The sequence below is a fragment of the Thalassophryne amazonica genome, chromosome 1, assembly GCF_902500255.1.
Source record: "Thalassophryne amazonica chromosome 1, fThaAma1.1, whole genome shotgun sequence".
NCBI lineage: Eukaryota > Metazoa > Chordata > Actinopteri > Batrachoidiformes > Batrachoididae > Thalassophryne > Thalassophryne amazonica.
Window position 1 is genome coordinate 159,066,169 of NC_047103.1, and position 13,610 is coordinate 159,079,778.

Genomic DNA, 13,610 nt, shown 5'->3' on the forward strand with positions numbered 1-13,610 from the left:
CAGAGAATAAGGTCTGTTACTACAGCTTTAAGGACGGCCCACAATGGCGCACGGCGCGCCGAGCCGCCGTCGAGAGGCAGAAACCACCACATCATTTCTAAACGGATGGCTCTGTGGATACGAGACCGTCGTGTGCTCTTTCTCTGGTTATCACAAGAGCTGGACATCAGCCATTTTCCGGCGAAGCCTCCGCGCAGCTTTCCATGACAAAATCTCTTGTTAAAAGTGAAATCTGCCGGAAAATGGCTGATGTCCAGCTCTTGTGATAACCAGAGAAAGAGCATACGACGGTCTCGTATCCACAGAGCCATCCGTTTAGAAATGGTCTGGTGGCTTGTGCCGCGTCATTGCAGCTCGGAGCGCGGCACGCCGAGCGTCCTTAAAGGGGTCCTTAAAGCTGTAGTAACAGTCCTTATTCTCTGTGAAGCCGTAAAATTTTCACCGAAAGCCAGATAAATTTTTCGAATGGTTTCCAGGTGCCAGTCTCTAACAGCTTCTGAAAAAATTCTGATGGAAAAAAGTCCTTTTCATTCCGCCATTTCCAGACAATGAAAATCCGACGAGGGGGCGGAACCACTCCTTCCCAAGGCGTGCTCACAGGCGAATGGCGTCACCGACAGGCATGGAAAAACTCACGCATACGCACGAGGGTTCAAGCATGTCTGATGTAAAAACATATGAATGAAATCCATATAGTTTTTGAAAAAAATAAAAAGGACCGTTACTTTATTGACAGACCTCGTGTATATATATATATATATATATATATATATATATATATATATATATATATATATAAATGCTTTTTTCTTTAAAACTATGTGCTGCTCTGTGAGTGTCCTCATTAAAAACAGCTGATCCATGATGCATTATCAACAAATACTAACCCCTGTTTTCCACCAAAATGCACCCAAGTCTCTTTCCGAGGATGACATGATGTAAAAACACTGAAAAACTTTCTTAGCTGTCAATCTGGTCGTGTTTTCTGCTAAAATAAACGTTATCCATTCTTCTGCTCAAACAGCAAGCCAGGAGTGAATCCATGCAGGAAGGGGGTCTGGGTGGGGGTGGGGTGGCATGGCTCCCCATAACACCTCTAGATTAAAGGCCCACTTTTGAAGACATTTTGAAGACATACTGTTACTACTACAAGAAACAAGAAACACAAGAAACGTTTGTGTGAGTGCGAGTATGTAGCTCGCATATCTCTCTGAGTTTTTGTCAGCTTTCGGATATGGCTTGTGCATGGCATGATGTGCCATGAGCCTTTATTATGAAAAGTTTGAGGAATAATTTTGAAAAAAATTATTTTGAAACCTTTATTTTCATTACAGGGTTGGCTCGCTCGGGAAATACATTGCTTCTCCAAACGTGCCCATGAATAAAATCAAGCGCACCCTCTCTTCTTCTATGGTGTTTAGTGCACCTGTTTAATTGGCTAACTTTATCTTAGTCTTAGATGAACAATCAATGGGTCCCAAGATTTACCCAGACTGACCCATGTCATTTTATTTCATTTTAATTATTTAATTATTTAATTGTTTTTTTGTGTGTGGTATTTTTTGTTCCATCATCAAAATGTACCCTGTGAACAAATGAAGCCCACATCTCTTCTTCTATGGTGGATGAGGGCAGCTGGCATCCTTATTGTTTCCGCCACATTCTGCAACAGTCCGTTATAGTAGTACTAAATCCTGTCGATGAATCCAGTGTTGTTCAAGTACTTTAAAAAAGACAACACTTCCCCCTCTCACTTTACCTTATGTCTAAAATTGTCTGTAGATCACCTAAACAAATTCGTACTTATTATAGTATTCCACCATACATACCCTTTACTTCACCTCAAAAAAGAAATCGAACCAGATTAATCCTTCAAAACACTTTTAAAAATCATGCCTTTGCATTACTGTTTTTGCTTTTCCCCAATGGCTAAAAAAGCAAATTGCATCGTTAGTGGTACTTTCACATTAGCTGAATGGGGTTCAACTACCTACAGTGTCCTTGCTAAAAGCCATAATATATGAAAACACAATAGTTATCAATCAGTCCACACATTTCGCAACAAACCTAAATGTCCCTGACTTGGATTATCAATAACCACTGTATTCACATCCATATGTTTGTGCTTCATGTACACTAACTGTGTTTATTCCTTCCTATATCTCTATGTGTGTAGATATGTCTGACCGTGTTGGTGGAATTCCAGTCCTTTTCTTAAAATAACTGTATTTGTGTGGCTCTTTGTATTGTCTGAATGATTATAACGAGATGTTAAATCTGTCATAAACATACTTTTCCAGCTGCTCACAAAAAGGAAAGAACATGCAACTGTTTTACCAAGCCATTACAATATAGACAAATAATTACCTTTTTAGATGGTTCCAAATACGTTCTCCACCTCATTAAGCACACGTGGGAGAAAAGCAGCAGTTGGAGCGCTCCTCTGTGATTCCGGAAGCAATTAGAGGCGTTTTCAACAGCCAACTCGGACAGAAAATGATGAATCCGCTACAAAATACTTATTTTATATACGCAGTGTCCAGTGCACAATGTGTGGCATCCAGTGGAACAAAGCACAGTGTCCAGCTGGGAACACAGTGGGTGGGCTCGTCATGACGATGTGCGGATCAAAGTCGTGCAAGTGTCAGGGCACCTTTTGTTTGTTAAAACTATGTAAAAGTAAGTACACCTCTTTGTACATTCCCATACGACCATCCATGAAAAATCTACTTCAGCTCCCAATTTTCTATAGGAATGCAAACTTCCTATGGGCATATATATATATATATAGTGTGTGCTCCCCACAGATTGTGGGCTCATTTTGGACTCAAAGGCTGAGTCAAACTTCGGCCACAGATGGTTGCAGGGCTGGTTTCTGTGCCGCAGCTTGTGTCTAATAATGTTAGATGAATGACATGTGTGGCTGTGGGAGCAGGCTAATTCTGGAGCAGCCAGGTGACGGTGAAGAATTTGCTTTTATTGTTCTGGGTCAGTTGGCATAACAAAGGTCATAATGATCTGAGAGCTCAAGCATGTTGAAGTTTAAAAAGCAAGGTGTCCTCACATTCATTTGTCTTAATCCCACCCTGCCTACCTTCTAACCTCCACCCCCCCACCCGCCTGCCCCCCGTTCCTCAGCAGTTCCTAATGTCCTCACCTTTCCTCTTCCAAAGCTCTCACCTCTTTATCTTTTCATGAGATTCTCTATTTTTAAGCTTCTTATTAATCAGCCCTTATTAATCTGTTTGCCGCGTGAGATTGCAGCCATTTGCTGCAGAGTGAAACACAGTCCTCCCTTCATTTTCTTTCCTGTCGTCAAAGATTGAGCAGTTTGGTGATTGCTCACCCCAAGTCTATGTCAGCAACATGCCGACATCTGAGTTTGTTGTGTCAAGTGGAATTTGTAAGAGTCTGATTGTAGCAGAGAGCAAATGGTGCAAGTTGACGTGAAGTATTTATTCTTGAGTTGATGGTGTGCCGTGTTTCTTCCAGTGCAGTGCATCCTGTCCTCAGGATGGGTCCTGCCTATTTTTATCAAGTGAACTATGTATTTCTCACCTTTTGACTTGTTACTGCTCGAAAAGGGGAATTTTAACATTTTTCAGCGTGGACTCTTTTGCGGGGTTCATCGTTTCACTCGGGACTAAAGTGAATTTAATGACTGGAGAATAGATTTAGAACACAGACAGCTTCACGGCCTAACTGTCTGTATCATATAATGGCACAGTGCAAACTAAAAACACTCTCCGTAAGCCGCTTATCTTCACCACTGAACAGGCAAAACATACTATTACAAGTATATAGTAGCACAAAGATGATCCCTGTGGAAGTAAACGCATGCGTTTTCCTCTCTAAGTTTAATTAAACCTTTCAAACAACCGATTATACATTTTGCCGTTTACCTTAGCCTGATAGCTGTTCGGCGGCGCTACTGTCCCCTGAGTGCCGACAAGTCATTTTCCAGTGAGCGTCTAGGTCTTATAGAACAAGGGGCTTGGACAAGCCAGAGGACATCTGCACTTGGCTTTGAGTTCCACATAGTTCAAATCTCAGTGTCTGTCGCTGAAGGAAAACATATTAAGGAAGTAGTTTATTTATTTATTTCTACATTTTCCTTCTCTCAGGTATGACTTCATTGAAATCCGTGATGGGACATCGGAGTCTGCTGATGTTCTGGGTCGACACTGCAGCAACATCGCCCCACCGCCAATCATCTCATCCGGCCCCTCCCTCCAGATCAGATTTGTCTCAGACTACGCCCACCAAGGGGCGGGCTTCTCTCTGCGCTATGAAATCTTTAAAACAGGTGAGATACTAGATGTAAAATATGACTGGCATCATGGAAAACTAACACTGTCCAAAACTAATTCCCTACATAAGCTCTGGCACCCATTAGTGCCAGTGCTTATCCCCAGATGTCTTAGAGAGTTTACATCTCCCCAGGGCCCCAGCCAAGGCCCGTGCGCTCGGACAATGAAGTGAATCCAGGTCTTCATATTGGTAGCTCACATTCTTGACCTTATGGGGAGGTGATGGCCAAAGCCAGTGTTTCCTAATCCTGGTCCGCTTCCTAAGCACAAGCCATTTTCCATTTGTCTCTGAAGTAATCAAAGCAGACCAGCTCAGTCAGGTGTCATCTGTTGAGCATCAGAACACACCTGACTGATCTCATCTGCTGTGATTACTTCAGGGACTAATGGAAAATGTGCAGGACTTTGGGTCCTGAGGACCAAGATTGGAAAACAGTGGTCAGACGCTTATTGCCTAAGGCCCCATTTCCATATGGTGGTTTTTTTTTTTTCTGTGCACAAGCATCTTTTTTCAGTTGCTCTAAATGAGAACGGTGCACACTACATGTGCTCCGTTCTCATTTAGCACATGTAGTGTCACTTCCAGAACAAAACGCTGCACCCATTGTTTTTTGTTTGTTTGCTTGTTTTTTTGGTGTGGCAGCTTTGAGCACCTTTTAGTTGAAAATCCCTGAAATTTTCAGAAAGATGTGGTGACATCACTGCAGTACCTTTTCAGGCAAATGGGAGGAGAGGTTTTTTTCTGCTGATGTGACGGAAGCCAGCAGGAGTCGCTGTGCATATGGTAGTCAATAGGCTTCACTCCCCCAACAGCCAAAGGATCCTCTGGCCACTCAGGCTGGAGCCCATGTTTTAGCAGACTGGTAAGAACATCTGCCTCTCATGCTGGAGATTGTGAGTTTGCATCCGGATTGGCGCGAGTGGGAGCAGCCAATCACAGTGTAGAGCAAGCTGCTACACTGAATTCTTACTCAAATCTATCACAATAGCAAAAAAAAAAAAAAAAGCCTCATCTGTGATTGCAGATTGGACAGATGCTTGGTTCTTGCTGAGGGTGAGTACTTTTTATCGCCATAAATTATAAGATAGTTGTTAGCTGTTTATTGTTGTCATAGAAACAGATCCAATGTGCAGATTTCTAGTTTTCCGATAAAACCACTGGGTTGAAGCATTTGTGGGCACTCTCAGCATTTTTCCACCAGAAAAAAACAAACAAACAAAAAAAAACAAAAGCTATATGGAAGTGGGGTCTTTAGTGCTGAAATTCCTGTCCCATCCACCGCATCTTCAGTTTTAATCTCTGTCAGACCAAAAACTCATCTTTGGCAAGGTCCTTCATCCTTATGTTGCTCTCGATGTGCAGATGAGCACCCTGACATCAGTGTGTGTGTGTGTGTGTGTGTGTGTGTGTGTGTGTGTGTGTGTGTGTGTGTGTGTGTGTGTGTGTGTGTGTGTGTGTGTGTCTCAGATGGAAAAGTGCTGAAATGCAGTCCATTTACCCTACTGAACGACTTGTTCTACTTATTATTTAATCATTGCATATAGTATGTCGTTAATGAATAGGTTTATTTTTTAATATTGTAGTGATTGCTGGGCCGGTCGCTGAATCTGAGCACTGTAATGCCGCAGAGCATCGTGGGAATACAGGGTTTGGGGGTTTTTAAGCGTTGTTTTTGTCTTTCATAGTTAGTTTAATAGTGTGGTTGGAGTTATTGATTTAGTGTGTTCAATTGCCCAATTAGGTTAGTCAAGTTTAGTTAAGTGTTCTGTTGTCACCATAAGCAAAAAGTGTATTACGTTTGATGTTTTCCTTTATTTCCATGTTGTGAGTTGAACAAATAAAGCAGAGTGCAGCAAAAGCTCCAAGAATCTCATTCTTCCACACTGCTCGCCACAATATATATATATATATATATTATGAGCACCTATGTATATAGTCCATCCCCATATAGGCCCGTTGGTACTGGTGCTGAGCCCCGGATTCTGTAGCATGAAATGGATGAGAGTCTGAGACACTCACTCGTCAGGATGCCAGTCCGACACAGGTCACTTCTCCAGCCAAGGCTGATAGCTATTTGCAGCTGGTTGGACTGAGACACTACTAATGAAGTGTCTCATTCAAAGAGACATTCAGGCAGTGTTGCCACAGTTACTTTGAAAAAGTAATCCAATTACTGATTACTCCTTGAAAAAGTAACTTAGTTACTTTACTGATTACTCAATTGTAAAAGTAACTAAGTTAGATTACTAGTTACTTTTTTAGTTACTTTTCCCAGCTGTCGACAACAACCCTCTGCCACCTCAACATGACAATGATACCTGTTTTGCCAAAATTCACTTTATAGTCACCCTTTCTTGACTTCAATGAAAATAAATACTTGTTTTATAAAAAGTAAAATAAAGACCTCTTTCTTGACCTCATATTTAACTGTTGACAGCACTGTAACAGTAAAACTTGCAATTTCGAACCTACATTTTTTATAAATGTAACTATTAAATTCTAACATTTTTCTAACATTTAAATTCTCTCTAAACATTTTAGTTGTCGAAATTATTATTATTTTAAGCAATATTAGTAGTTGTAGTAAAAAACGGCTTCAAAACTGGACCTTTAATCTAGGGGTGTTGTGAGGGGGGCACATCCTTCCCCCACGCCCCCATTCCATCTGGATTCGCCCCTGCTTTGGCGTTTGAGCACAAAGAATGGATTACATTTATTTATGCAGAAAACAGGACCAGATTTACAGGTAAGAAAGTTTTATTGCGTTTTCACATCATGTGGTCCTCAGAAAGAGAGTTTAGGTGCATTTGAGTGGAACATAGTGTTAGTTGTTGACGCGTCGCAGAGGATCAGCTGTTTTTAATGACCAGATACAGAGCGGCTCAGCTCAGAATTCTAAATAAAGGAGGAAAAAAAGTATAAAAATGTCTTTGTAAAGCTCAGTGCAGGTGTGCTGATCACTGCGCTTTAAGAGGTGAGGACGAGTCGAGCAGCTGCAAAAAAAAACGCGGATGAAAAGCTCACAGCTCGCTTAAAGTGGGACGTTCAGTCGAACCCCGACCTCCTGCCCACGGACCAAGTTTAATGCTGTTATCGACCCACAATGAAAAATAATAGTAACGCACAGTGACATGGAGAAGTAACTTTAATCTGATTACTGATTTGGAAAGATTAACGCGTTAGATTACTCGTTACTAAAAAAAGTGGTCAGATTAGAGTAACGCCGGCATCACTGCATTCAGGTAGTGTGTCCAGGACTTGAACCCAAATCTACTTGTTGTTAGCCCAACTCCTTATCTACAGCGCTCATTATTTAATCATTTGTAGTTAATAAATTTGCTTCTGACTGACATTTTCTGGGCACAATCTGCCTTAAATCGTAACGCCTGATTAGATAAAAGCTGACATCGTGTTGAAATCGTTTCTTAATCTTTTTGTTTTCAAACATTCTTCACATTGACTCGTCCAATCTATTTTTGCTTTGATGTATCGTAATCTTGCTTCAGTTTCACATTTTGCTGATGTAAAGTCTGGAACACAAAGCACAGCGGCAGGGCAAAATTTGATTTGTGTTGCTGATTTATAGGACGTAGATGGAAGTCTGAGTAAAACTGTTGTAGCACTGCAGTCTGTGAGTGTTCAGGGCCACTGTAACCCCCTTTAAATGCACACTGCATTTGAATTACCTCTGCTTTTATGGGAACCACGAGTTCAGACAGTCTTTTTCCACAAAGCGAACCAAACATAAGGCTCTGCTGAGCATTAATACTTAAGTTAATTTTTTTGTCTACATTTGTGCTGTGTTTTTGCCTCACGTTAATGGCCCGTAACTTGTGATCGTTCACCCCTGCATTGCTGCTCATAACAATCTCGCAGCAATTTTCCATCACCAGAGGCAGCCGGGCACAAAAACAAAAGGGGGTTGCAATGCTTTTTCAAATGACTTTCATACCGCCTGAAAGCATTTGAGGAATGCTTGTTTAATTGGAGCTGAATCCACTTCCTCTGGCTAGACGGGGTTGGCTGGGGGCGCTCGTGGGATGATGGAGAGCGTTCAAAGCCGACGTGGAGGTGGCCTTAAGGTTAAAGGTTTATGGGCGGAGGGGAGAAGCCAGGAGATTGATTGGGATGAGTGTGTGCCGAAATTGAATTTTCAGGAGGTCGTCGAAGTGTGCGCTGAGAATTGCACTTTTGAGGTCAGATTGTAGCGGGAGGCATTTGTTTTGGTGGTAGCTGTGATGTTGCGTGGCGTCTGGTGGCCTTGAGGCGCCAGTAGGATTTACGTTCAAGTGAGTTGTTTTTTGCAAGAGTACATTTTGACATTTTAGGCGTTCCTTTAGCTTCTTCTTTTTCTTGTTAGTCCTCCTGCACATGTTTCATAAGACTAATCAGGTTTACCAGCACCTTCCGTCTTGCCAGATTCTGTCCCAGCTGTTGCATTTGGTCCAGAGTGATGTTATGTGTCCTGAGGGCTAAGCGTGTGTGTGTGTGGGGGGGTTCTTGGCCGTCCACAATGATTCTGATTGGATGTGAAGGAGGATGTGGCTTTACCATTGGTGTGTTTGCATTGCTTGCAGGGTGGAAGTGGTGTGGCTGTTTGATTCATTCTCTAATCTCATCACTGGTTTGATGGTGGAACCACCTGAGGCCTCTGCTGTCATAGCCGTCAATCATGGCCGCCACGGTGTTATTTAAAGGCACTGACACCACTGAGGAACTGTAAATGTGAACTTTTGTCTTTTGGGAGATGTGTTGATGTCCCCACAGTCCGGCACCCAAGAACTCCACATGTACAGACACTGCCTTGCTCAGGGGGTAGAGAAAGGAGCAGAACCTAAATAAGCATGTTTTTCGATTGTGGGAGGAAACCAGATCACCCAGAGGAAACCCATGCAGACACGGAGAGAGCATGCAAACTCCACACAGGAAGGACCAGGGGACAAGTGATCCCAAGACCTTCTTGCCGTGAGGCAACAGTGCTCCTTTCTAAGCCACTGTGCAACCGTTTCCACAGTGACTGCATGACTGTAGATAGGGAGGGGTGTTATTTCAAAAAATTTGGAAATCTATAAATGTTTGCATGGAATATGGAAATATACATGGAATAAACCATAGCAGGATAAATTTTGGGTCATTTGGTTCCAGAAATCCATATGGATGGAGCCAGTGAGGATATCAGGTTCAAAAATCGGCAAAAATATCGACGAAAATGTCATATCTTTAGAACCGCTGCACCTAGATACTTGAAATTTGGCTCCAAATGTTGCTTGACCCCAAGTTTATGTTCAACGTCTATAGTAACAATAAGCCTATCTGGTGTTTTTTAAGAGTAATTGACAAAAAACCTAATTTCAGTGCATATGTTACGATCAATTGTAACAAACAAAATCTATGTAGTTTTTATTTCAGGAACATCAGTTGAGTATAATCATCATATGTAAAGAATGACATGGCCACAATGAACTAATTATAAGCAACAAAGTGGTTTTCTACGTCAACAGCACATATACGACACACGCGTTACTTGAAATTTTCAAACACTCCATCCATATGAGTTTTTGGAACCAAATGACCCAAAATTTATCCTGCTATGGTTTATTCTGTGTATATTTCCATATTCCATGCAAACATTTATAGATTTCCAAATTTTTTGAAATAACACCTCTCCCTACTGTAGATCAAGAACTGATTTTAGGTCACCTGTTTTGGAGACCTTTGAGCCAAGGCATGTGAAGGTGGACACAAATTTACACTGGTGTTCTCACAACAGAGGAGTGGAGGATCCGATGGGCAGGGTTTCTTTAAATTCAAATTCTGAGGTGTCTAAATGTATCAGAAGTTTGAACATATATGAAATGGCGTTCCGATTAACAAGAAGTGAAACGTTGATGTTTATTGTTCTCAAAAATAAGCACTTCTCATAGTTTATCACCGCCCACATTTGAAAAATATCTCTGGGTTTATGTTGAACAAATGTGACCCAGATTTGTCTTTTAGCTCTGTTACCAAGGCCGCGCCGTGAACCTCGACACTGTAATAGTGTCGATTACATCTGTCTGGCAGACACACACACGCGCGTGCACATACACACTCGGGTGGATGACAGCCTGTTGGATGGGGGAATGCAGTTGCCATGGATTTAACAAGATCCTGGTATAAATTCAGGGGGTGTAAGAGTTTGTGTCACCGTGCAAGCACATGTAGGTGTCTGCTGCCTGCATGTGTGGGTGGTTCAGTCGGTTTGTTGAGCTCGATTCTGTCTGTATGTCTTTTGCGGGGGCAGAACGATAGATGCACATATGTGTTTGTGAGAGAGGCACAGGCAGACACTGAGTCACAGAGTGCAAGTGTGTGCACGATGCATGATTGAGGCCACGTGTTAATTACGACGTTTGCGACGCCTGCACGCTCTCATCGTGGCTTTGTCCTGCCGCGGGTTTTCACTAAACACAGTTTACAGCTTCTGACGGCAGCGCGGAGTTCTGGCTGAGATGTGTTTACGTACCAGATTGGAAAGAGTTGCACCGTTTACCCTTGTTAAGAAACATTAGCTTCTTTTTGTGCATTTGTAATTTTTAAACCAGTTCATAGGAAAGTAATTCTGTGTTATGCTTTAAATTAATTTTAATTTGCCTGTGATTGACGTCTGGGGCAGCTATAAAGCAAATAATAGATTTATTAAAATTGTTTCAGAGTTTTGTGAATCCGATTTATTTGATTTATTATTTCTTGGGAGTGAGAGAATAGGTTATTTGATAAATGCATCTATTCCTTCCAGTTTGCTAACACATCAAGTCAAAAACAATAAATGGTGCCGGTGACCGTTGTCTAAGTCACCATATTAAAAGGGCACAAAGTGAGGACAAACCCTTTCTCATCTGGTGAGCTTTGATGCAACTGTTCAGTCAGTGTAATATCCCATAGACATGTCTGGCATCTGCTGGATGTTTGGTGATACTGCATTGATGGATTAGGAGCAGGTGTGGTTGCCAGTGAGACAGGCGGTTTCTGCACAGAATCAGAGAAGTAAACTTTCCGATTGTTTAACAGTTCTCATGTTCTTAAACTAATACGTCGGTCAAACCTCAACACATCCATGGAAAACTCTTTTCTCTGATTTTATCTGCAAAAGACAAACAGAGCGACTGAATTTTGCTTATATTGAGGCCAGGAAATTTCTACATGCACAAAAACAGGATTGCAGGACTTGACTCTATTTGCATGAAACTCCATCATCACAGTGTGATTGTCAGTGATGACTGATTAGAACCACTCTGAACCTGGAGGACACGCTATGTTTACATGGACAGCACTAATCTGATTATTGACCTTATTATAATTATAGATTATGGTGTTTACATCAGCTGTTTCAGGAACATTCCACTCATATTCCTGTTTGCTTGTTACAGAGCATACTGTGATAAATGACTCACAGCCGCATTACATCCCCTGTGACTTGTGTGTTGAAAAATGCTGGTGAAACTCCAAAAGGAGGCCAGAGTCTGATTAACCCTCATCAGTACATATCATGAAACTTACTAATCTGAACACCTGGAGTCCATGCAGACCCCACCAGAACGTCTTGTTTTTTTAATACTATTAGGATGTTTTTATCTACCAGCAGGGTGGTGGCTAAGTGGTTCGTGCGCATGTTTCCGGAGCAGAAGGTTCTGGTTCAAGACTAAAAATATTGAAGCAATCAATTGGCACAAAATTTTTGAGTTCGTAAACGTAAAAGTCAATTGTTCCCAGGATGTAAAAGGTTCTATTACATGCTACTTGTACCTTATGATTACAATGAAGTTAAAGTGTTCTTTAAGTAAAAGTAAGTCCCTTCAGCTGCTCCCTTGTTTTTCCACTCTGGGTCGCCACAGCAGATCTGAGGTGGACCTGCATGTTGATTTGGCACAAGTTTTATACCAGACGCCCTTCCTGATGCAATGCCGCATTACAAGGATAAATGTGGCAGGAGTGGGGTTTGAACCGGGAACCTTCTGAACCAAAGCCAAGCACACTAACCACTTGGTCACCACAGCCGCTAAAGCGTTCATTAAGTCAACTCACATATTTTCACATATAATTACTTAATTCATTGAAGTTGAGCTTAAGTTATGCTTTGAGGTTTTGCTTACTTAATATACAATTAGTTCAAGTCAGTCAAAAATTCTGAGTTAAATTTACTCAAAAAGCAAGAACATGTTATGCAAACTTGTAATATTTAAGTAAGTGGAACGTTTTCTTAAAACTTTGAGTTTTTAATTAATTTGAACATTTGGGTTTACAGTGATGTGAACTTGATGCCAAATCAACATGCAGATCCATGTCAGATCTGCTGTAGTGAAAAGACAGAGAAGCCAAAAAAATGTACACTATTTAAATCACATTTTAGATTGAAAAACTTGATAATTTTATTTCTTTTTTGAACATAACTTTTCAATACAAAAATTCAATTCTTACACCGACTCCCTGCAGTTGCTCTGATGCAAATAACCAGAATAAAAGCTGCTGAGAGGATTCAGTAGTTATGGTAAATTGACACTGAGCTCAAAATACATACATTCAGCCTGTACAGACAAATGTTGTGTTTACAAAAAGCTTAGATTTCCCTGAAGCACCCCCCCCCACACACACACACACACACACACACACACACACACACTTCCCCTCAGGCTATGTTGCCATCTCTGGTGGTTTGAACTGAAAGTGTTTCCCAGAACCTTTGTATAATTTGTGAGACAGATGGTGGAATTTTGGGAAATGTCTTTGTGAGACTACACGTACATCCCTTTATCAAAGTTGTAAAAGTGTAACTGTGGATTTGTGGATACACGTGGGTGTTTATGGGTGTGCATGTGGATTTAAAGGGTGCGTCCAAGCAATGATCCAAATCTCAACACACAGCTGCAAGATATGTGAGTCTTCATCTTCCCTCAGACTCTGGAGCTCTCAGCTCGCTCTGGCCCCGCCACTCCGTGTCTGGAAATATGGGAGAGAGTCTGTCTTCAGGACTCTAAACTAATGATGCCGTGGCTTGTTTTTGTTTTGTTCATTCAACCCTATTACATAAGCGATGACTGTAACTTCTCCAGGGGGTTTAGGATTGGATTGTGTCAACATGTGTGCATTTTCGTGGCTACGATGGGGTTCAGTGTAGTAGAAGATAATTATTTCCACCAAAGCGCAGTAGACCTCTAACCTTTTGATATACATCCATCCTGATACCCCTATGCCCCCCTGTGCACCACCTAAGGAGAGCAAGTGCACAGCTTTTCCCCCGAAACATCCCTCCACATGCCTGA

The 13,610-nt window shown here is 41.6% G+C and overlaps 1 protein-coding gene across 3 annotated transcripts in view; it reads left to right on the forward strand.

The window, feature by feature from the left end:
• The window catches only part of nrp2a (neuropilin 2a), a 174,351-nt gene that overhangs the window by 70,373 nt on the left and 90,368 nt on the right, over window positions 1-13,610 (forward strand). For all 3 annotated transcript variants that reach the window (XM_034177397.1, XM_034177390.1, XM_034177401.1), the window contains one exon: window positions 4,125-4,306. In XM_034177397.1, the coding sequence (XP_034033288.1) occupies window positions 4,125-4,306 (182 nt within the window). The remainder of the gene's footprint in view (window positions 1-4,124; window positions 4,307-13,610) is intronic.